General features: G+C 45.3%; 1 protein-coding gene across 20 annotated transcripts in view; it reads right to left on the bottom strand.

Annotated features, from left to right (window-relative positions):
• The window catches only part of LOC105492372 (IKAROS family zinc finger 1), a 102,875-nt gene that overhangs the window by 47,832 nt on the left and 31,024 nt on the right, over positions 1 to 24,019 (bottom strand). The window contains exons 1-2 of one of the 20 annotated variants that reach the window (XM_011759413.2): positions 1,753 to 13,738; positions 760 to 848 (exon numbers count right to left, since the gene is read on the bottom strand). The exons of 15 other annotated variants lie outside the window; for them this stretch is intronic. In XM_011759413.2, coding sequence (XP_011757715.1) covers positions 760 to 781 — 22 coding nt within the window. In that variant the 5' untranslated portion in view covers positions 782 to 848; positions 1,753 to 13,738. Of the gene's footprint in view, positions 1 to 759; positions 13,741 to 24,019 lie in introns of those variants that run through there. 4 more of the 20 variants (XM_071095182.1, XM_071095183.1, XM_011759412.2 and 1 more) reach the window with 4 other exon arrangements.

Below are 24,019 nucleotides of genomic sequence, written 5' to 3'. Positions count from 1 at the left end.
TCTTTAAGCTTTTTTTTTTTTTCTTTTCATTTTCTTCTTTCCCTTTTCTCTTCCTCCACCTCTCTACGGTCCTCTCACGGTTTCCTAAAAGCCCTGTGCTGTATAAATGCTAGGCATATGTTATTTTATTTAGCCCTCACAAGAAAGCCTTGGCTTGTGGGCGATCAGCACTGGCGGCAGCACCCTGCCTCCAACCACCCGAAGGTGTTTACAGACAGCCTCTGCCTCTGAGTAGCTCTGGGGTTCGAGTCACACACAGGACATCACCAAGCCTCAGCTTCCTCACATACGAAACCAAAGAAAACGCCAGCCTCATGTCACCATACAGCTGGAGAGTCACAGAGCAAAGGTGCCAGGTCCCTGCCATTAGCTGGTGCTCTGGAAATGCTGGCTGCTCCTCTCCTGCCCCATCCCACAGCCTTCATGCGCGATTGGCCTGCTGCTCACACACCTCTGGCTTCCTGGCACTTCTGTCAAAACCTCACATCTCTTAGGAAGAACCTTCAAATGTCATGTTTTTTCCTAGTAGATATCAGCTGTTTCTTAGGATGAGAGTGTCTCAAAAAGTCCTGTCCTTCACATCAACAACACTTCTTCGAAGTAAGGGGGGTTCCTCCCTTTCTTTCTCATCTTTCTAGTTTTATGATTCAACAACAATTTACCAGGAAATATCTGGAAACGACTAATTTGGGTCACACATTCTTCCCATTTACAAATCGAACAACTAAGAGTGTGTAACATCTAAGTCAAGTCATTTACCTGGTTCCATAGCTGTTGCCATGTGACTCCAGGGGCTTGCAACCAGGCGAAGGTGCTAGACATTAACTTTGTTAACCCTTGAAGCAGCCCTGTGAGAAAAATATCACCCACACTTTACAAATGAGAGAAACTCCAACTCAGAATGGTCACCCGACCTGCCCAAGGCCAGGTAAGACAGTAGCAAAGCAGAGTGGAGCCCAAATTCGTGGCACTCCAAAGCCTGTTTCTTTACTCTCTGCCTCTCTCCCACTCCGCAGGTCCTGAGCTGACTTCTCCAAGTCTTTGCGCCCTAGCTGTTAATGAGTTTATGAAATGAGGCCCTCTGAATAGCCCACACTACACATCAGGGAGGACCATCTCCAACTTGGGCATTCCACAGATGTGTGTGCAAACCCCAAGGGAGTCTCCAGGGAAATTACAGAGGGAAAATCCAGGATCTGTCCAGGGATGTTGCAATCTATAAACAGCAGGAGGAAAATGCACTGAAACTCCCGTGCCACGGTGCATAGCAGCCCTGGGTATTGGGAAGCAGCACATGTTCTTAGGAAGACAAGGCGTGCCAACTGGAGGGAGCGGTGGCGGGGGTGTTATGAGAAGTCACAGAAGGGTGACACTCAAAATGAGAAGCAGGAAGAGGGAATCTCAAGTGGAGGTACGGGGCCATAGCAGGGTCAGCAGTGGAGTTGGGGGGTGGGGCGGGGTGGTGGCTGGCTCAGAGAGTCATGGAGACAGTCATCCCCAGGATGCAGGGCCTGGTTCCAGAGGCCTTGGAAGCTGAGATGAAGTCCCCAGGCAACAGGAACTGTGAGAGGTCCCTGCTTGTGGGGGTCCTGTGGTGGGAGGTGGTTTAAGGGAACTGGTCTGGGGTTGGGATGGAGATGGCTGGAAGAAGGAGTTGGTCATAACACTCCACAGGCAGAGAGAGAGAGAGAGAAGTTGGGGGCCAGCAGGGTGGGCTGGGGAAGTAGGAGGATCACAAGTGGAATCACACACCCATAGCCGTCCGAAGCCTGGCAGGTCGGCAGTCAGGGGTGCAGTCATCCTGTTCTCGGTTACTCTAGGCTTTAGAGCACCACCAGCCCAGTGACCACGAGACCCCAGCTTCCAGAAGACCCGACAGTCAGGCCTTCTGCCACCCCATGATCTTGCGCCCTTCCCTCCACATCCAGAGGCACTGTCCCGCCCTGGTCTCCAGGAGGTAGGGCCCAAGCACAGCGATTGTGACACTGTGCTTGTGTGTCATCTTGTAACTGGGTTTCCACATCCTCCTGGCTGTATTGTAAAAGCCCTAGAAGAGGAACAAGAGCAAATAATGAAATATAGGAATGCAGGAAAAGAGGAAGCCGCCGCGAGATACCAGCCCAACCGAAATACAAAGAATTATGGAGAAGTGACAGAAAGGGAAGTAAGAGTAAGGAATTGCATTGAGTAGCTTAGCAGAGTGCGCGCGTGCACACATAGACAAAGCCATGCACACGCACAGACACACACACAGCCACACACACACACAGACACACCCCACAGACACACATGTACACACAGACACAGAAACACAGGCACAGCGACACACTCACACACTCTCACAAATTCATACACACACAGCCTTTCTTGGGTCTAAATCAAACTGCTAGCAGAATATGAGCTCTTAGTTGTCAGCCTTGGAGGGACAGTAACAAGTTCACTCTGGGGTCCAGCTGGCTGGGAGAGATCATCCAAGTATGCCCGCTCCGGACCATCTGTCCCCACAGGGTACTAGATCCAGAACTTCCTGATAGTTCTAGAAGCCCATTCTGTTATTTTTCTTTTGTATTTAAAAAGCCAGAGTTAAAATATGGTAAAATTTCCTTACATTATAATCAAAAACTTAATTTTAGGGCTGAGACGCAAAGTCGAGTAATGGAAAAGAAAACATAAATCGATCGGGGTAGATGCATTTAGGGACCCCCCAAATCATTTTTTTAAGCAAGGAAAACAGGCAAGGAGAGAAAAGCCTGAAACTGAGGGAAAATGAGAACAACACAGTGAATTAACCCATCTGTGGCATTTTCTGTTAGTGGAGATAACCAGTGGCAGAGCTCTGAGTCAAAGACATCCCCACCGGAGGAGTGTGGAGGTTGCTGAGAAAAAGTCCTTATCTAGCATTTTCACAGGCATGTGGCAGGAGGGGCAGGACAGCCAGGAGGCCTCCAGCCTGCCATACTCACTGCGGCTGGCCTCCTAGTTCACAGGGAACGCTGCCTCCCTAGGGCAGGTTTTTAAATGAAAGCACTGCTTTCCCTCCTCCTTATTTTCCAAGAGAAACACTGGCTAGCCCCAGAACTCTCATTGTTCTTAGAGGAAACTGCTGATCATCTGTCGGAATTTAAATTTGACTGGGACTTTCTGAGGACTGTTTCTTTCCCTTTATTTATTTGTTTGTTTGCAAGCTAACACATTAAATTTTGGAGTGAATTAAAACAAGAGAGACTGCAGATTCAGTACAATTTGGACAAGAGCATTGGCCACAGCCCCTTAGCATGCAGCCCAGTGGGCACCGGGTTTCCAGTGGATGGTGTGGCCCTGCAGACGGGCGGCAGACCCAGCCAGGACTCTCCCGTGCTCTCACCTCCCATCCAGCAGCCAGGCCTCAAGGCAGGGGTTGGCCGGTACCCCAACCCATTCTTATACATGACATTCTTATACATGACTGTTTGACTGCTCTCAACCCCTCCACAGCTCACTGATGGTGATGACCACTCTGCAATCCAGCTGGCTGGGCAGGATCATCTGAGTGCACCCAGGACCATCTGCTCTCACAGGGTACTAAATTCAGAACTTCCTGATAGTTCTAGAAGGCCATTCACAGGTGCCTCCCCCATGTGAATTTCCGCCTGTTGGGAAGGACAGCTCAGACATCTCAGTCATTTGCCTGCAGAATGGAGGAGGCTGCTCAAGATTTGCTTCATGGAGGCTGAGGCCACTGGGGAGAGAGGCACGAGGCTGCTCATCTCCACCTTCCCCAAGGCCCAGGCCTGTCCCCCTCCTCACCCAAGGACTCTGCCTCAGAAGCTTCCTACAGGAATCTCCTGAACAGGTGTCACAAAAGGCATTGCCACACATTACGTATTGTTCCTACCCAAAGTGATCTTTTTGACACCGAAGCATAGTATTGACGCTGTCCAAATGCATCACTGAAATCTTACGCTTGAGCGTCTTCCGTCCTAGATAAACTTCAGTGTGTTCAACAAGCTGGAGGGGAGGTCTAACTTTCTGCACTAACCACTCTCCATCCCATCATGGGGAGACAGTCCAGTGACCACAGGGCCTGTAACCAAGGGTATGGATTAGTTACATTAAAAATTCTTCACCAATACTAGGGAAAAGACAAGCAGAAATGCCAGAGAGGGTAATGGAAGACCCGTGACTCCAGGATTTTGGTGTTCTCTTTCTGGCAAGAAGATTTCTCATCTCTCAAAGTTGACGTTTTATTCTGTCTTAAAAAACAAAAGCATGCAGTACAAACACTGCTGCCCTGCCTTTCTGCCTTGTAGTATCTCCCGCCAGCCACCTCTCAGGCTCCCTTCAGGCCTGTGTTCAATCAGGGGAGCAACCGGGGCCCTTGCCCCAGCTTTGTCCCTTGCTCTATGTCTGCCCTGTGCCTAGGAGGCTTTGGAACGGGCTCTGTACACACAGGTGCAGCCAGAAAGCAGAATGATGCTCACCTCTGCCAGGCTGCCCTGGCTAGTGGGGGCTCTGGTAGGATGGAAGCCCAGGCACCCATAGCAGTGACCAATTGGATGACACACCTTTGCACTGGTTTTCCCTTTTCAGCCTCCCCTTCTCCCCAGGATCACCGTTCATGAACCAGCGGCTCACAGCACCGGTGTTGGGCTTGTTGTGAAGGGTGCCCAGGCTGCAAGAACCACTGATCCTTCCACACCAGGGAGAACCGCTAAAGACACACTTCGCAGGCACAGAAGGCACACCACACCTGGGGCTTTTAAATCCCGAGTTACAGATGCACCTGGCAGAACACACAAATCAGCGCCCTCCGGGATGATGCTTCGGGGGGAATTCTGCCTGCTCTATGTCCTCACGTCATTCTGAACTTTACTAAGATCCCAGCATCCAGGATTGGGGCCTGGTTGGGTCCCAGTGTGGCACGAAGGGTCTGCTTCTTGTAACATAGGTGCTGGGGGCAGGGGAAACGGGGACAACAGCAACTTCCTGCAGAAAACAGGTGCAGGGCCCTCGGAAATGTGATGCTCCCGGAGAGAAATATATAAGAGGAACATGGGATCATGGATACATTTAAATAAATACAAGTGTTTATGACTAGTAAATCTAGAGATTCACTGGAAAGAGAGCTCCTTAAATAAAAAGGACACAGTTGAAGATTCTTCCTGGAGCAAAAGTGGCATCTACTGGCCCCTCGGCTCTTCACAGTCCTGGGGGGCTGACCCACCTGACCTCACCTGGAAGCTCCGACTCTTCCGGCCAGGATGTCCTCTCCTGTGTCACTGGAGGATTGGCCCGGATGGTCAGCCCTTCCCCCTTATAAGGGTGAGAGCACGGCAGGAGATGAGGATAGAGGGAGGAGGGCAACTTCTTTTTCTCTTCTCCCTCGCAGGGCCACGACATCCATTGCAGAAACAAGAAAGGAGAGGCCAGCAGGCGCAGGTGGCTTCCAGACCTCAGGCCTTGTGGGAGGTGTGGGGGCAGAGGAAGGAGCTTTTGGCTGAAACTGCTCATCATGGCAAAAGTGTGGCTGGCAGAACTGAGGAAGAGAAAAGGCAGCTTGCTTGCTCTCTCTCTTTAAATGCAAGTGCCCTGGAAGCCTTGGAAACATGGAACTGCAAATTCTGCTGAATGCTGGCGGAACGGAAGGGTCCCATTGCTCTTCCTGCCTCCTGTGCCTGGGCTGTGGCACAGCATCCTAGCGGACCACCCAAGCAGCCCCTCAGGCTTCTCCAGCTCTTTCTTTCATGTCTTTCTGTTTCTTCTATAAAAAGATTCTACCATAAGATCTAAGCAAGGGTAAGCAGGGGAAAAGAGGCGTGGGCAGCCATCGCCTTGCTTATGAGCAATATTTCATTTGCATAAAACAAAAAATTAAAAAAATTCTTAAAATATGTAAGAGAGGAAAATATATATTATGTGTAATTCATAGAAAGTTTTATCTTATGCAAGGATAAGATATTCAAATTTAGGATAGTGATTATGCCATGATATGTCATGGTTGAGGGCCAATTAAAATAAGTTTCCTAATAAATAATAAAAACACAGTTATACATTAGATAAAAACATCATTAGTATTTGATTTCAACTTGGAGGCCTCCTTTAAGTGATAGAAGCACAACAAAAACTTAAAATGAAAAAACTGAAGACAGACCAAAGCGGTTGAAAATGTCACCGCTTTGGTCTCATTCTGAAACACTAAACTTAAAATATATAAACGTTAAGATCAACAGAATCACCAGCCAATCCCATCCCATCCCATTGACATTATTCTGACTCAGAAGTTGTACACATCATCCATATCAGCTAGTGATGATAGGTCAAGAATGAGAAAGAAAGTAAAACTGATCTCTGAGGTAATCAACCAAAAGAGAAGCAAAAAACCCTTGACCTAAAATTCATGCATTTACTCATGGGCAAGTCCCTCATACACTCTTGGCACTTACACACACTCGCTTTATGCACAGTTGTAAAAATGATTAAATAGTTCTTTCTTATTGTAATTCCCAGCAGATTAAAAGTAGCAAATTAGAATGCAGAGGAAGAGACAGATAATACTATCCAGACAGATAATGCTATCCAAACAGATAAGAGAATTCAAAGCCAGGATCATTCAGGGTGCAGCTATTAGCTCTGAATGCACAATGACTTCTCAGAAGTGAGGTTCAGGACCTATGGGCAGGGAAACACAAGTGTACTTTCTGGCTGAAAGAGGACTACACAGTTGTAATCTGGACTGTTGTGGAAATTCTAGAAGTCAATTTCTCTGCTGCATTGGAGGCACCAAAAATGTTTGCTGAAGGAATGACTACAAAAACTAATAAACTGATACTACAATATTTTCTGCTTAAGGGGTTTATAATTTACTGTGTGTGCCCACAAATTATCTTCCTGTAATGCCAGAGTTAGTATTTAGGATAGTACTTTTGAGCTAAGAAGAAAAGACTAAAGTGTTTTCAAGAAAGTCTTTGAAGAATCTTGGCATGGGAGCAGGAGGTATTATTAGTAGGTTCTAGGAAGAGTCCTCATCCAAAAGTGTTAAAATACACAAGAAATAAAATGGGGTAGGCTTGAGTAGTTTAGAAAATTTAGTCTTGAAATGCTCCCTCCCCTAAATGCTGGATTAAGGTAATACCGGCCGAGACAGCCTCCAAACGTGTGAGCAGGAGTGTGAGGCCTGGCATAGCCTCAGATAGTGCAGGGCTCTAGAAAAATCTTTGTTGCAATGAAGGGCTCACTGGCCAGCTAGCTGAATGATTTCATACATGATTGGGGCAGCACATTTTACCTCAAATATCCATTTCTGAGCAAAGATATTGTTGATTTGATTGCAACTAGGTTCAAAGTGCATAAATCTCAGGTGGGGTAAATGAGGTTGGTGTGACTGCTTCCAGGGTCCTGCTGCCGGGAAAGTAGATATGGAGGAAACACAGAACATTCTGAGATGAAAAACAGGAAATGGGTGAATTCAGTGCCCCTTCTGGGAAATGATGAAATGAAATATGTTTTAACTTTAAGGTGTAATCATGCAAAACTTAGTTTATCAAGGTTACTAAGACATATGATTTTACGTTAAGATAAGTGACTTTTTAAAATTAAAAAACCCAATTTACATAATGGTTAAATCTACTCCCAATATCATAAAAATATAATGGTTACATCCACACCCCTACTCCCCATATTATGACAACTACATTAAAAAAGAGAGAGTATGTAATGAACAATTGAGATGTGGTAAATGTTTTGGTGATCTTAGATCAAAACTTATGAAGTCTATAGTTAACTGGCTTCTACTATTTTATTCCGAGAGGTAACACATGAACTGAATTAAACAATTAAGAGTTACTGTGTTAAAATATAAACCTCTTTTGCTAGAATGCATAGCTAGTATTTAAACGCAGTTCTTAAATTGGTAAATACAGAAAACAGAAGCACACTTGTCTCCCTGGGTCCTTGGCCCCAGTGCAGCTGAATGTGAGACTGCCTTTGAGTCAACCCGGGCAAGCCAGCATGCAGGGATAAAGCGCTACCAGAGCCCAGCTTGCTCCGCGATTTCTTTCACAGATTGACACCCGGCAGTTGTACAAATCGTACCAAAGATCTACATTTATGAGTAACCAATGCAAATGAGAGGGAATGAAAGAACAGAAATGATGGGAAATCTAACAGCATAAATATGTTCACACTTCAGTGACACATTTCTAACAGTTAAGCACAAGGCAGAATTATCTGTGCACAAGGTGAGGTCGTCGTTAGAGTCCACTGGTGTAACGTGCCATTAGAACCCAATTTATCCTCGCTCATCTGCCTGCCTCGGAATCCTGCCCCAGGATTCTCTACCCAGCTGCAAAGTCACCTGCACCAAACTCTCTTTCAAAATTAGTGGGGAGGGCATGGGTTACGGGTGGGTTCAGAAATGCTACCCGTTCAGTTCACTAAATTCCCAGATGGGCCCTGAAAACCAAACTTAGCACCTGCACCGTGAAAGCCAAACGTGACTGGAAACAGTGCTGAGGGGAACATCTGTACAGGCTTCTTGAGAAACAGAGTCAGGGACCAGCCTCTGGAGCTGGGCTCCACCTCAAAGAGGGAATGTGCAGACCCTGTGGGTGATGGGTTCAGGTCTGCATCCCAGGATGTGAGACCATCGTACCTTCGAGGATACAGCATCAACATGCGCTGGTCAGAGAGGGGGCAGCCAGCTCCAGGCCTCCCAGCAGACGGTGGTGGCCATGGGATTCAAGCCCAGCCTGCAAGTCCCACCCCGGGGCTGCCCCACCTCCCTACGTCCTGCTGCCTTCTTCCCATGTCTGATGAGACACCTCTGCTGATGTGGGGATAACTTCATGTGTTTCTCAGAGCTTCTTACATCTAACTTTGGAATTTTCAAACCTACAGCTTTCTGAATGAATTTATAAAGTGAGTAAGACACTCTGTCTTGTTTCCAAAGCTTTGACTGAAACTTTGCATGGAGGGGGCTCATAGGTTCCAGACTTATTTTTCATAGACCCAATAAAATGTTTTAAAACATAAGCACTAATGCCCTCAATATGACAGGGTTTTCACCAGGATGATACTTGCTGTAAGATTGATAAAAGGCAATAGAATAAATGGTTCCAACTAGCTATCATTTTGGGGTAAGCTACCCCAGTGACTCCTCACCCATTCCCCATCACCCCCATGCCCACTCGGCTTATAGACTGGGTGGCTGTTACTGCCTGCAGGACAGACTTCTGGAAGGCCTCCCTGCTGCTGGCCCTCCCCACAAGGTCTGTCCCCTTGGCCCACGATACACCAAAGCCGGCGGCTGGGTTTCCATGCTACACCTGCTCTTCCTTGGTCCATGTTTTGTTCCCACTCCCTGTTCCTTTTTCCCATCCATCTCTTCTAAAATCCTACCCATTCTTGTAGGTACATAATACATGTTCTGTCTTCTAAAAATTCCATGTGCTTCTCATCAAAGCCGATTTTTCTCCTTGCTTATTTTGTAAATGCTACCCCCTTAGAAAGACTCAGGCCATTTCTTATTCATCCTCCTTACTCCTCATTACACACTCAACAAACACTTCGCAAGAGAAACTAGACTGCCTAGTAGCTATCACGGTCAGATTTCCCTACCAGTTTACCAGTGCTATTCAGAACACAACACCAACATGTCTCAGTATGTTATTCAGCTAATAGTTGATCTTTTGGTGGCAACAAAGGCCATGAACACACAGGCCAACATTAGACAGTGGTAATGACTGAGAGTTAAAGAGCAAAAGATTTAGAATCAGAAGATGTGGGTTCATACCAGTTGTGTGACTGGAAGATCAGTTCATTAACCTCCGTTCATGTTATAAATTGGCTGACCCCATGACCAAGCAGGAGGCTGGCGATGCTAAGTAGCGCCTGCCACCTCTAGGCCATGCTGGAGACTGGGCATGTGCCAGGGACCTTCCTCATCTGTGAAGCAGAGGGAGGGCCATGCCTGCCCATGACAAGGACCAAATAACATAAACTGCCCCATGGCCACTGCAGCCTGTCTCCTTTGTTGAAGGACAACTCTCTTTAGCATCTGTAGTGCATGGTTCTGGTGCATTTTATTCAATGAGTGGGTGCATTGCTGTGCAAAATAACAAATCGCTTATTGAGATTGCTCTGCCATGACCATCTCAAGTGCTGCCTTGTTTATTTTTCAACATGTCCATTTTCAGAAGAGTTGCTGACTTAACCACATCTGGCATGGTAGTTCATTTTGTTCATTCTCAAAACAAAATGGCGGCCCGTCTCATTGTTCAAGTGGGCAGGGCCTCTGCAGCGGCTGTGGATGATGTCCAGGGTCTCAAAACTATTATGTTCTTGCTCTCATCTTGGTCTCAAAGCAATGAGGAAGCAGCATCTTAAGGAGGTGTTTTACCTCAAAGAATGTCCCAAAAATAACTGTTTCTCATTGAACATAGCTCACACTCATTTTCCTTTTGGAGGTGAGAATTCTGCTAACAGCCAACGTGTGGGATATCTTACAAAATCAATAATCAACGAACGCCCCTTTCCTTCTCCTTCTTCCTCAGCTAGGACTAACATGGATTCTGGAAGAGCCAGATATGTCATGACTAGAGGCAGCAATTTAAGACTTCAAAGAATTTATTTTTCTGACAAACTTAAAAAATGAATTTCTTTCACTATCTAACAATTATGCAGTATGGCTGACTGATGGGCTATTAAAGGAGATTTCTCTCAAAAAAAGGAATTCTCTTCGAAATGTCCCTGGCATATCAGAGAGAAAACCTGGGATTTTCTTTAGTCTTTCTAAATAAACAAAAGTGCATACTTCACACTTTGGTTACACTAAAATGTCCCTTGGTCCCCTGCATGGCCCCTTGCTCTGTGGTCCTCTCTGTGTACCTTGCAATGTGGGTCTCCTTGGTGTGAGTTGGGGAAATGGGATGGGTGTCCATCTGCAGCACAGTTTGGTTCAATGCAAACACAAGGGTTGCAGAGAACGTCACAAAAAGCCATCTGCATACCTATTCTCATGAAGCACACTTTCTCCCTGGTTTCCCTTTCACTTAAGCTTTCTAAGAAATCTTTCCGTATCGATGGTAATCCTCTTGCCCTTGAGTGACTTGTGGAATCATGTGACACGGGTCAAACATGTAAACTGAACTCCGGGAATTCTGGATTTCTGAAGAGGACTGATTTGTTTAAAGGTGATATTTCTACTCACGAAAATAAAAACGAAATTCAATTAAAAATTGGATGGACAAAGCTACGTATAAGACTAGAGTCAATGGATAAAGTAAAGTAGAAGTCAAAGAGAGCTCCTGGGGAGACAGGGGCATGTTTTCCTGCTTGTGCTCAGATGCATCGTGGGATTTCTGCCCACTTTAGGCAACTCGCAAAAACTTGGTTTCCAATCGTTTACAGAGTATGACTTTGACTTCAAGCTTGGTTCACTGACGAACCATCATAAACTGTTTCTCCTTCTGTGAGTGCTTGTGCAGACAAGGAGCCCACGGATCTCAGAGGCTCTAGGATTTGATCCTTATTAGGGATCAGACCAGGAAGCATCCCTAGCAGCTCAGGTATGCTAACTTTATCTTTTTCCATTATTATTTTAACAGATTATTAGGCTGTTTTCAAAAAAGACTCCGTTTTTAACTAGGCATCTTATGGAGCTGTGGAAATAGCATCTCAAGGGCAGGAATGCTGTCTTATTTATCACTGTCCCTGTAACTAGCACATACAGTATTTTCAAAAGATCTTAACAGGCTGAAATGAAACACACTGAACCAAATGAGATAACGATAATTGCCAGATCCTACCCTTCCCTCCAAATATCAAAGGCACAAACACAAGATGTGGGAAATAATGTCTTCAGGGCTGTTCCTGAGAAACTGACTCATGAGTTCTCAGTTGACAGTTAACATGGGTCGTGGCTGCAAAGATCGAACACAGTTTTAATATGTGCACATGTGCCCTATTAGGAGGAGCAAGGAAGGTGTTATTCCTGCTCAGCCCTCTGCCTCTCAGAACTGGAATAGTAAATAAAGTTGGGAAGCATGGAAAATGAGTTTAATATGCCATGCTTTCTCAGACTAGTGGCAGTTAAGTCGTGTGAAATTACACAGTTAGCTTTGGCAAACTGTTTCCCATTACACCCGAGGGGGAAGGTAGACTTACATGCAGGAGAACTCCTTTTGAGGCAGGGGCTGGGATTTCTTTTTCATTCTGCACTCCCTGGCAAGGCCAGGAAGGCCCTGCGGGTGCAATGTTCTAGGAAGGACTAGGGCACATTGAAGAATGCCAGGGAAGAGTGAGACCAGCAAGAAGAAGCAAGGCAAAGGCATCATGGTGTTTATTTCATTATATTCTGAGGAAACTAACACACTTTAGACAGGAGAACGGGCTATTTAGAGGGCCTTGTAGAGCTGTTGTCAATGATTTGAAGGGCTGAACTGCTTGAGAGAAGAGAAAGTAGTTACACTGCAGACATCTGCAGGGCTGGCTTTAGAGAGAAGCAGATTTTAGTTCAGGGCTTTTGTAACAATCAGTGCTTCCCTAACCCTACAGTGGGCTGCCTCCTGAGGGGTCTCAATAGGCGAGGTGATCACCTGTTAAGGATGCTCAGGAAGAACTCATGCACTGGGGCCTGATGATCTCCTGACAGCCTTCCATCTAGTATGTTTTATGGGACTGGGGATCTCTGTGCACAGCAGCAACATAACATTGTTGAAACACACTATGCACATGGCTAGCTCTGTGGGCAGTGGGGGTGGGATGGAGGTGTGTGCACTAGAATCTCTTCTAAATTTCCATCTGTTTCATGCACATGCAGACAGAAGCTACTGCTCCTCTTTCCACTAGGAGAACAGTCAGACTGTAATCAGTGCAACCCACAAAAGCAGCGATGGACTTCAATGCATCAAGCTAAATATTTTCACGAAGTATTTTAACTGAATCAGATGTTCAAACCAGGCAGAACTGCTTGTGGGATGAGGAGATAGATTATTCTGTATTTCACTTCTATCTTTTACCTTTTTTTTTTCTTTCTGCCAAGCTGCATCCATCTTCTCTTGCACCAGAAGGCAAATTCTTTGGCCCCATGAATCTCATCTTTCCGGTTCACCCCTCTGCCTAGCAGAGTGCCTGGGCCACAGCAGACATTTAACATGCATCTGTCTCATTAGTTGATTCTCCAAAGACGGCTCAATTTCTACCTCCCAGGGGATCCCATGTGTTCTGGAGTGCTGTTACCACTCAAAACCTGAGCTCCAAACCTAGAGTGTAGTGCGAGGCTTCCCTTTAGGTCTCTGCAGTTTGTTTAGCTCCACAAGGGAACTAGGTCTTATGTACCTCTGATTTGCCATGATCTCTAGTCTAATATCTTGTTAACTGATTCAGTTTGTGCTTTAGAGACAATATGATTCTGAGTAATATGTTAATAAGCCTGCAGATTTCTCTATGGTTTTTAAGACTAAATAGGATAAAACAAATTCATAGTATATACCCATGAATATTTTAGTAAGGTGGTAATTCAATGTGGGATGTACTAATAATTTCTGAGATCCCTGGATGCCATCAATTCGGATTATTTATACTCTAAGGGCTGGGAGGAGACCAGAGGGTGTGACCTTCACAGGCTCCAGACTTCTAAGAATATTTTAATTATATAGCAAAGCTTAAAATATTCATTCCTCTTATTTTTCCCATCTATTAGGTTGATGCAAAAGTAACTGTGGTTTTTGCTATTACTTTTAATTAGGTTGGTGCAAAAGCAATTGTGGTTTTTGCTATTACTTTTAATGGCAAAAACCACAATTACTTTTGCACCAACCTAATATAGTTGATTTAAATTTTTAGATGACACATTTTATTTTTTTCCCCTCAACTGTGTAAGCACTGCTCCTTTCCCTTTTAAGTATTTTCATCTCTTACTTAAAATGCTGTTTCCTAACTTTCAATTCCAACTAAGACGATTTTCTATTTCTAAAGCCTATCTCATAAAAAGGTATCATCACAATACACTGAATTTAGTGTTTCTGTAAGTCAAGATGTCAATTACGTTTCTACTTTTAACACTGCATTGTGTTACGCGATCGTGAAGCAATTCAAGTAGATGTAATACCTGCCTGCAAGGATCTTGCAACCTACCTGCACACGAGGTACAAAATAACTGGAGTATAACAGTGTATACACGTTTGTACTTTTAGCACTGATTCAGAGGAGTGGAATAATTCTAGATGTGCTCAGATGAACTTAGGCAAACAGTTTGGAAGTTGTAAAATGTGTTTCCCAAAGCACAAAAGATAAAGAGGTGAAATGTGGATGACTTGCCCTGCGGGTTGGTGATACGTGAAGAGAAGGAACCTGGCTTAGAAACACTGCTGAATGACTTCATAAAGGAGTCTTTGGAAGGGACAAAGAAGTGAAGGCAGAGAACATCAACGGATGTGGCCTGGGCATCTACACATGAGGACAGTCACACACTAGACACAAGGCAAAAGGTGCGTCCTTTCTGACCCAGTCATGCAGATTAATGAGTTTTTGAAATATACTTTACATAGCATATATTTAGGAAAAAACATGATTTCATCCAATGTATTTTGCAGATGAAGAAAGAGGAGGTAAGCTTGCCCCACACACCCCGATTCTGGTAAGGCAGAGAACTGAAGCTTAAACCCAGGACTTCTGCTTCAAAATCTTTTACAACAAGCTGGGCTCACCTTCTGGAGGTTTTTTGGGGGTTGGGGTAAAAAAAGGTGGGTAAATTTATAAGTCAGCTCAGAAAGCAATTCTCACGACTTCACAATTAAGCCTTATTTGTGAACCAAAAAACAGCATTCGGCAGGTTAGGTTAGCACTTTATTCAAAGGTCTAGGTTCTAAAAGGATTTTGGACTATTTCTAAAAGGAAAATAAAACCCAGACTCAAATACACAAAAGCAAGTGCTTGGGTCTCTGAAGGTGATCAAAACAGGGAGCTGCAAAATAAACGTGAGTGATGAAAAAAAAGCGGATCCTCAACGTCAGGTCTTCCAGGCATGTGTGCTGGTGCATCAGGCCTTCAGCCCATCGCTGCTGCACTGTATTACACTCTAGGTACACTCAAAGACATGAGATGACCATAGCTAGTTACGGCAACATTGTAACCACAGCGTGTCTTCTCCTGGCACAAGCCTCTCGTACAAAGAAGTAGTTCTCCTTGTCCATAAATCTCAAACCAGGAAATCCCTAATTCATTTAATGATAAGGAAAATGCAAGAGATTTGTGTAGTTTTGTCTTTTCCAGTTACTCCCAGCTGCACCATTATTTTAGGTTACCTATCACACGGGATGGTGTGCCTGATAGTGCACACTGGCAGCCTTTTATCTATGTCTCATAGAAAAGTTTACTCCTGGGAAAAACAATTTGGTCACTAGTCCTTGGATCTAAGGAACAGAATCTTGAAATCATACTCATGATCAAATGTTGAAAGGAAGAAAGGGAGGGAGAAAAGAAGAGAGGAAGGAAGGAGGGATGGAGGAAAGGGAAAGAAAGAAAAGGAAGAAGGAAGGGAGGGAGGAAAGGGGAAGTGAAGGGAGGGAGGAGGGAGGGAGGGGAGGGGAGGGGAAGGAAAGGGAGGAAGAGTGGAGAGGGAGGGAAGGAAGGAAGGAAGGAAGGAAGGAAGAAAAGAAGGGAGGGAGGGAGGGAAAGAAAGGAAAGAAGGAAGGAAAGAAAGGAGAAAGAGAAAGGAGGAAAATGAAAAAGAAAAAGGAAGAAAGGAAGGAAGAAGAAAGACAGGAAGGAAGGAAAAAGGAGGAAAGAAATAAAAGGGTAAGCAAACAAGAAATGTCAAAAGACAGTAGCGCCCCAATCAAAGCTTCCATGACGAATCTGTGCCTTTTTGGATCATGGTGTACTCAGGAAATGCAGCCGCCACAGGAGCACACGCTGTCTCCTGAACTGCAGGAAGAGCAGCGGTTAGCAGCAGGAGGTGTCCCTTACACAGGAAGGCTGGGGTCTGGGCTGTACACTGCGGAGCAGATTCACATGCCAGGGTGGCCCCGCTTGGGCTATGAGGACATGGGTGCCAAGGTGGAACTGCTTTCTCAGGCTGCAGGCAGGCAGCTTGCTGCTTCTCTTTCTCTCTTTGAAAAAAAAAAAAAAAAAAAAAAAAGGCTTTCCTTCACCACCTCTCCTCGGTTGCTTCATCAGGTTGCAAAAGCATCTCTTAGGAGGTATCAAGAGGCATTACTCTCCACAATTTTTGCAAAACAATTCCATAGGTGTGATGGTGTCTGCCTTTGCAGCTTAGTTTACTTATAGCCTGTCAAGGGCGCTCTCAGGGAACCTGCCTCATGTCTATAAAGCAGCTACCTCATTTCAAAAATTTAAAGAGGACTTCCCAACTTAAAAAAGTTACCATAGAGTACACGGGAATACAATGAAGGCATGAAGACAAAAAACATTTAATTCAGCTACTTAGCTTTGAAAAACTGATTTGTTTGACATGTTTACATGTTGCTGTATTCTTGTTACTTTGTACTTAACCAAAATGTCTACAAGACCTATACTTAAAACACAGCTACATAAAATAAACCCAATTGATGTTATAATTGGACTGAACCTAGATTTTCTTTAAGTAAAATGTGAGCAAAAAATGAAAGACTTAAAGAGCAGATGTTCACATATATTTGTGATTGAACACTGAGAAAATGTTTTGAAAAGCAAATTGATTTAAAAACTCCTTTTAGAGAGTTGATAAATGACTAGTCTTTGGCTAACATTCAACAAGGGTTAATCTAAAAAGGTTTTTATTTGTATTTTTATTTTTTCCACAGTATAATGACACACAGTTCTCTGGAGCTTTCAAGTTCTGCCTGCCTGTCCAATAGGTAACCCCTAGCCCCAAGTGACTCCTGAGCACTTGAAATGTGACCAACCCAAATTGAAATGTGTGGTAAGGATAAAAAAAAACACACACACACGGGGTTTCAAAGACATAGTTCAAAAAGAGTAAAATATTTCATTAACAATTGCTTATATTGAGTACATATTTAAATAGTATTTAAGTATACTGAATTAAGAAAATATTCAAATTAATTTCACCTGTATCATTCTTCCTTTTTAATGCGGCTACTAAAAATGGATAAGTAAATATGCAGGTCAAATTATGTTCCCCTTGGACAGTGCTATGCTGGAATTTCTGATTCCTATATTTCACAAATAATGTTCCACAGATGCTAGTTATCATCCATCTGTAAAACCTCTGCCTTTCAAACAATTACTGTTCAAGGTTGTTGCATCTCATCAGGCATAAAGCTGGGCTGGGACTGTCTGCCTATGTCCTGATTAGAAAGACTCCATACTGGCCGGGCACGGTGGCTCACGCCTGTAATCCCAGCACTTTGGGAGGCTGAGGCAGGTGGATCACTTGAAGTCAGGAGTTCGAGACCAGTCTGGTCAACATGGTGAAACCCCATCTCTACTAAAAACACAAAAAATCAGCTGGGCATGTTGGCAGGCGCCTGTAATCCCAGCTGCTTGGGAGGCTGGGACAGGAGAATCACTTAAATCCAGGAGGCGGAGGCTGCAGTGAGCCAAGATCGCACCACTGCACTCCAGCCTGGGCTGCAGAGTGAAACTCCCCCTCAAAAAAAAAAAAAAAAAAAAAAAGACTCCATACCCAACATTTAAAATACATGTGCAGGCACAGGGCAAGCAGATTTTAAGGTTATATTCTTAGGAGACTCCATCAATAATAAAACATGGTTACTGAAATGGGAAAAATTAACTAACACATATAAACCCTTAACAGAAATTTTTACACTTACAGCTACAAAGTCAAATATAAAAATCAGTGTTGAGACCATATATGAGTAGCAATAATGCTTTAAAACTGTGAGTAAATACAGCCTTTACAATGACAAAAACAACTCCATTATCATCGCAGGATGAAAGTCACTTCACTCAGATCACAGCATTCTCTACAGAACAATAATGTCACTAAGGATTACTTACACTGCAACGCTAAGATTAAGTAAGGATAGCTACACCTGGTAATAGTTAATTGTCATTAAACATTATGGACAGAGTAGAAATGCTTGGGGGACACTGGCAGATTCTTAATTTTATTGCCACCAAGTTCAACTGGAGAGCACAGGGATATCGCAAAAGCAGTCAAAATTCTGCCAGGTTCCAAGAATTGTAATAAAAATGATCATATAGCTGCCTATAGAAATATAATAACAGCCCTTTTCTCATTTCAGCAGGATTTCACTTCTAGGGTAACAGTCCTTCACTCTGAAAAAGAGAACAGCCACATCTGCCACTGGGCTCTGCCATGCAGCAAGGGGCCATGCTGGAGGCCTTCCATCGATCACACTCAACCTAGTGAGGAGTGACACCGGATGTTCAGGGCTTCACCGGAATCATCGCCTGGTGATTTCAGTGGAAATCGACAGCCTGTAGCCACATCCCCTGTGGGGGAAGTACTCTCCTGGCAGCAGGCCTTGCGAAGACACACCCTAGACCTGTCTCTCTGAGATCCCGCAGCTGAACTCACTCCTGAAACTAGGGCACCAAACGGCTCTTCAGTTAATGGAGTTACAGCAAGTGTCAGGTGCTTCAAAGCACAAAAATACAATCTCCAGCCCTTCCACAGTAGAGGTAGTTTTCTGATAGACTCCTTAGACATGCGCATATTGCTAAGCCCTTACTGAGAAAGTATCCTCAAGAAGCCACCCCTGCAGGCACAGGGAGAACTGCACAGGCCACTTCCTGGACCTGCAAACCCATCTCGGGGCCACTTAATCTAAGGAAGTCAACAGAAATGTCTTTGCAGAAGACCAAGTTAATCACAGGAATTAAAGAATATTGCATGGGGTAATATCTTTCTGGAAAAATCATGGTAATTTAGTAACATATTAATGTAATTTAGACATCTTGCTTTACATTTAAAAATCATTCAGCCCCAAATAAAAATCATTCAGCCCCAAATAACAGCAATAGCAATAATAATATCCCATAAATAAGACACAGAATCCTTTACTTCCTTCCTTTCTTTCTTTCTTTCTTTTTTTTTTTTGAGACAGAGTCTCACTCTGTCACCCAGGCTGGAGTGCAGTGGCACAATCTTGGCTCACTGCAACCCCCGCCTCCCAAATTCAAGCAATTGTTCTGCCTCAGCCTCCCGAGTAGCTGGGACTACAAGCACACACCACCACACCCAGCTGGGTTTTTTTTTTTTTTTTTTTGTATTTTAGTAGAGATGGGGTTTCACCACATTGGCCAGGCTGGTCTCAAACTCCTGACCTCATGATCTGTCTACCTCGGCCTCCCAAAGTGCTGGGATTACGGTGTAAACCACCACGCCCGGCCAAATCCTTTTCTAATCATACTCCCCCAGCAACCAAACTAAATGCTAAAGATGTGTTTTGTTTAGAATATGGAGAGTCTAGTTGCTTCAACATTTCCAGTTTGTGACGTCAACAGCAAAGAGTCATTTGGAATCAATTCTTTTGTTGGATAAATTATATATACCCCACAGTCTTCCCCAATAGATTCACCCTTTCCTAGCTTCTCCTCCACAACACACACACAAACACACACACACACACCCCTACCCCAAAAGAATTCCTCCTTTCAAATTTCACTGTCAAATTTCAGCTGTCAGGACGTTAAAAGTGTATTTAAGCCAGTTGTGCACAGATAAACCGGCTCTCAAAAAGAAAAAGCCCTGATTTGCAGCATTCACCGATTTCTGTGGTGTAAATACTTCCAACCATGGTAGACTTCAAGCTACCAAAAGTTTACCAACAGCATGACAGATTTTCTGCATACGAGCAGTTGGCTGATTCTCGACGGCTCACTGCTCAACGGAGCACGCTTTCTGAGTTCCCTATAAGTTTCTGTTAGCTCACTGATCCTAACAGGCAGAGTTTAAAATTGTGAGCATGTCTGCGGTAATTTGTGAAATGTAGGTTCCTGTTAGGGCCTTGAAGAAAGCTGGGCTTATCTGGTGGGAGACAGTAGCCCAGGCCCAGCCCTGCCTTGCCAGCAAGAGAGGGCTTGGTAGGGCAGCTTCCTGGCGTGGCACACTCCCCCGGAGCAAGGGCTTTCATTTAGTCTAACGGGTTCTGTGGAAACTTTTCGGGGCAATGTCAAGGCTGCACTCTGTTTAAGCCTTTCTACTTTTGCATAAAAGGAGGGGAAGCTGTTTTTTCTGGGTTATATTTACACTTCCCAAATCAGAAAATGCCCTAACCAGATAGGGGGACAGGTGGCAACTGGCAACCACAGCTCAACCCCCCGCCCCCTTTTTTTTCCCATTTCTTTCTGAAACCCCATGTAGAAGGAAAGTTAACGAAATGTCAGTTGGTTGTTTTATACACAGAGCTAACTATTCTTTCAACACAGATGGAACAAAGCAGAAAATAAAACTGGGACCGAAAACCCGGCAACAGAAAATGTTATCTATCTCCTCTGACAGCAGTTTTAATCTAAGAATCTCTTTATTTTCTAGAAGTTGGTTCTATTTATTGAAACAATTAGGTTCAATGTGATCTTGAATTTAAGGCATCAAAATAAAATGAAGATTAACCTTGGTTTTTGTTCATAAAAATAAGCAACTTTCCATAGTTACTCTGCACCTTTGAAGACACATAGTCACCACTGTAAGCATGGTTGAAAATGCAAGGTTTGGCATTTTTCAACCTTTTCTGGTCCAATTTCTCTACAGATTTTTTTTTTTTTTAATTCACATGTCAGATTCTGGAACATTACTGTCTATATTAAAAAACCTTAACAAATCTGCCAAAGATTGTCCCTCTGAATTTTCAAAGCTCTTATGAGTGGGAAGTACTGTAGGAAGTGAGAATGAATGTGTCCGGGCTAACTGGTGGCTTTTCCAGCAGGGTCCTCACCTGAGAAATGTGGAGACATTTTGGGTGTCACAATCACCATGGTACCACTTGTGATGTGGGTGGCTAAATATCCTGCAATGGGAGGGACAGTCTCACCCAAAGAAGTGCCCCCTACCCCAAATATCATTGGGCCACTGAGAAACAGTGTCCTCAAATAAGATGAACATCAGATGCAGCCTCAAATTCCCTCCTCTCACTTTGAAAGTTCTCTCTACTGTCCTACATGCTCCATTTACCCTCATCTTTGAGAAAGCAGTGACACATTGCATTCATTCATTCAATACCCATGTGTCGGACACCAACCTACTCCAGGGTGGGGATGCCCAGGTACTGGGGATCGCGTAGGGAGCAAATCAGAGCTGAGTTCTTCATCTACGAGTGGTGACACTGCTGCTATAAGGCAGGGCAAGGAGCAACAGCGCTGAGAACGCTGTCTGAGGGCATGTGTCCAGGAAGACCTCTCTGTGTGGGGACCTCTGCACAGAGCCCTGAGGGAAGGGAGGAGAGCGCCAAGAGGAAACCTAGGGGATAGTACAGACCCAGGCCCAGCTCATAGGTGACCCACGCTGGCCTACCCTGGGGCTGCTGGTTAGATTTTAATCCTTTCTTCTCTGCTAGCTGCCACTTACTGGCCTTCAATCACATTGAAACATTCTCCTAAAAAGACTACCCTGTAAATACCATCCTCTAGTCCTGCAACCCCCAACCCCAACCAGCTCCTTGTCTTCTTCCCTTGGTTCCTAACGCCTGCCAGCCCACAGCTGCCGCCTCCTCTCCTGTGCCGCTCCCGGTCCCTCTTACATGGTTGGTTTCTGCCCCAACCCTACTCAGCTGTTTGTGGGAAACCCACCGCCAACCCCTAGACACCTCTTTCTCGGGCACTATCCTGCCCCCAGCAACTCCTCTTGCCTTTGCTAAAATCGCTGTCCCGGGCTTTCCTGCCATGTTTCTTTCTACAAATTTTACTCGAATCACACAACTCACTCTCTGTCTCCTCCTTTGCTCCTCTCTTAGACAATTAAAGGTATTTACTCCCCAGGGCCCCTGTGGTCCTGCTGCTTCGTTGGTTGTCCCTCCTGAGCTGATCGTGTCCCACAGATGGAACTTGTCCTATGGCTTACATCCCTACCTTCCGGACAGTTCCGTAGCTAGGCACCATCCCTGGGTCTCACGCTAACCCCTACTCTGGGTACAGTTCCCATTGCGTTCTGCAGAATCACCATGGCCCCAGTTACTGAGATGGACACAGCACCAACGGATGGAGCCGCCTCAAAGGGGCGAACACCACGGGGCTGCTGAGACACCCCTCCCTGCCCTTCTTCCCCTCCTGCACCAAAGGCCTCCGGGCCTCTCGCCGCTGCCTGTCCCAAGGGTGAGCTATCTGACAGGTCACCTGAAGGGCTATTCTCAGGTCAGCGCGTTTGACGGTTCCCTTCCCAGCACCGCACCATTTATTCCTCAGCCTCAGAGTGAGTGTGGGCCTCGTGTGCCTCTGAGCCTGCACCCGCCCCACTCCTGCCACCTCCACCCCTTCCTAAAGAAGGGGACAGCCGAGGCATGACCCGTGGTCCCCACGCACACCTCTTCACCAGCACATGTGCGCCTGTGGCAAAATGACTCGTCCCCTCCTCCTGCACCCCCCATCGCCCACGCCGGGGCCAGGCAGGGCTCCTCCTCTCCCAGTGCTTCCAGCTGTGGGAACCACATGGCATTTGCCAACTGAGTCTTCTCCAGGACCCAGCCTCACCAGACTGGCCACAGGCTGCATCCTGTGTTTTATCACTGAGGAATTATAAGCTTTTTGTCGGGGTCAGTGTGTCAGTGCTTCTCCCCTAAAGCCACCTGCCTAACAGGAATGTCTGATATGGAGCATGCCAAAATGCAGACGATGATGATGTCAGTGCAGCTGCCCTGGACAGCCGTCTATGCTGTGTCCCCCTGGGTCAGGCTTCACAGACATGACAGCCAGGATCAGGTCGGGGGGTGCCCTCACCTCACAATGCAGTAACAGCAGAGCCACCTGCCAGGGCCTAACAGCTAGGAATCAACAGAGCCAGGCCTACCTATCCACATGGCCTGCTCCCAGGCACAGCAAACACCCCAGTGGCTCAGCTGCCACACGCATGTGCACACATACACCACAGACACACCACACATCCCATACACACATACACACCACACATCCCATAAACATATACACACCACACACCACACAACCCATACACACATACACACCACACACTACACATCCCATACACACATACACACCACACACCACACATCCCATACACACATACACACCACACACTACACATCCCATACACACATACACACCACACATCCCATACACACATACACACCACACACCCCACACATACACACCACACACCACACACCCCACACATACACACCACACATCCCATACACATACAACACACATACATACCACACATCCCACACACACCACACATTCCATACACACATACACACCACGCACCTCACACACATACACACCATACATCCCATACATACTGTATATCCTATACACGTACACACCATACATACGCACCACACATCCCATAAACATATACACACCACCTACCATATATCCCATACACACCACACATCCCATGCACACATGCACACCACACACACCACACATACACACCACACATCCAGTACACACATATACACCACAGCCCACACATCTTGCACACATACACACATTACACGCACAAACACTACACATACACACCATATATCCCATACACATATATACACCATACACTGCACATCCCATACACACACACACCACACATTACACATCCCATACACACACCCCCCATATACACAACACGTCTCATACACACATATACACCACACACGATGCATCCCATACACATATACACATCACATGCACACACAATACATACATACCACATATCCCATACACATATACACACTACACACCACACATCCCATACACATATACACACTACACACTACACATCCCATACACATATACAGACCACACACACATACTACACATCTCACACACATATACACACCACACATCCCATACACATATACAGACCACACACACACTACACATCTCACACACATATACACACCACACATTCCATACACATACACAG

This window comes from Macaca nemestrina, chromosome 4, assembly GCF_043159975.1.
Source record: "Macaca nemestrina isolate mMacNem1 chromosome 4, mMacNem.hap1, whole genome shotgun sequence".
Classification (NCBI taxonomy): domain Eukaryota; kingdom Metazoa; phylum Chordata; class Mammalia; order Primates; family Cercopithecidae; genus Macaca; species Macaca nemestrina.
This window is presented reverse-complemented; position numbering and strand designations above follow the sequence as displayed.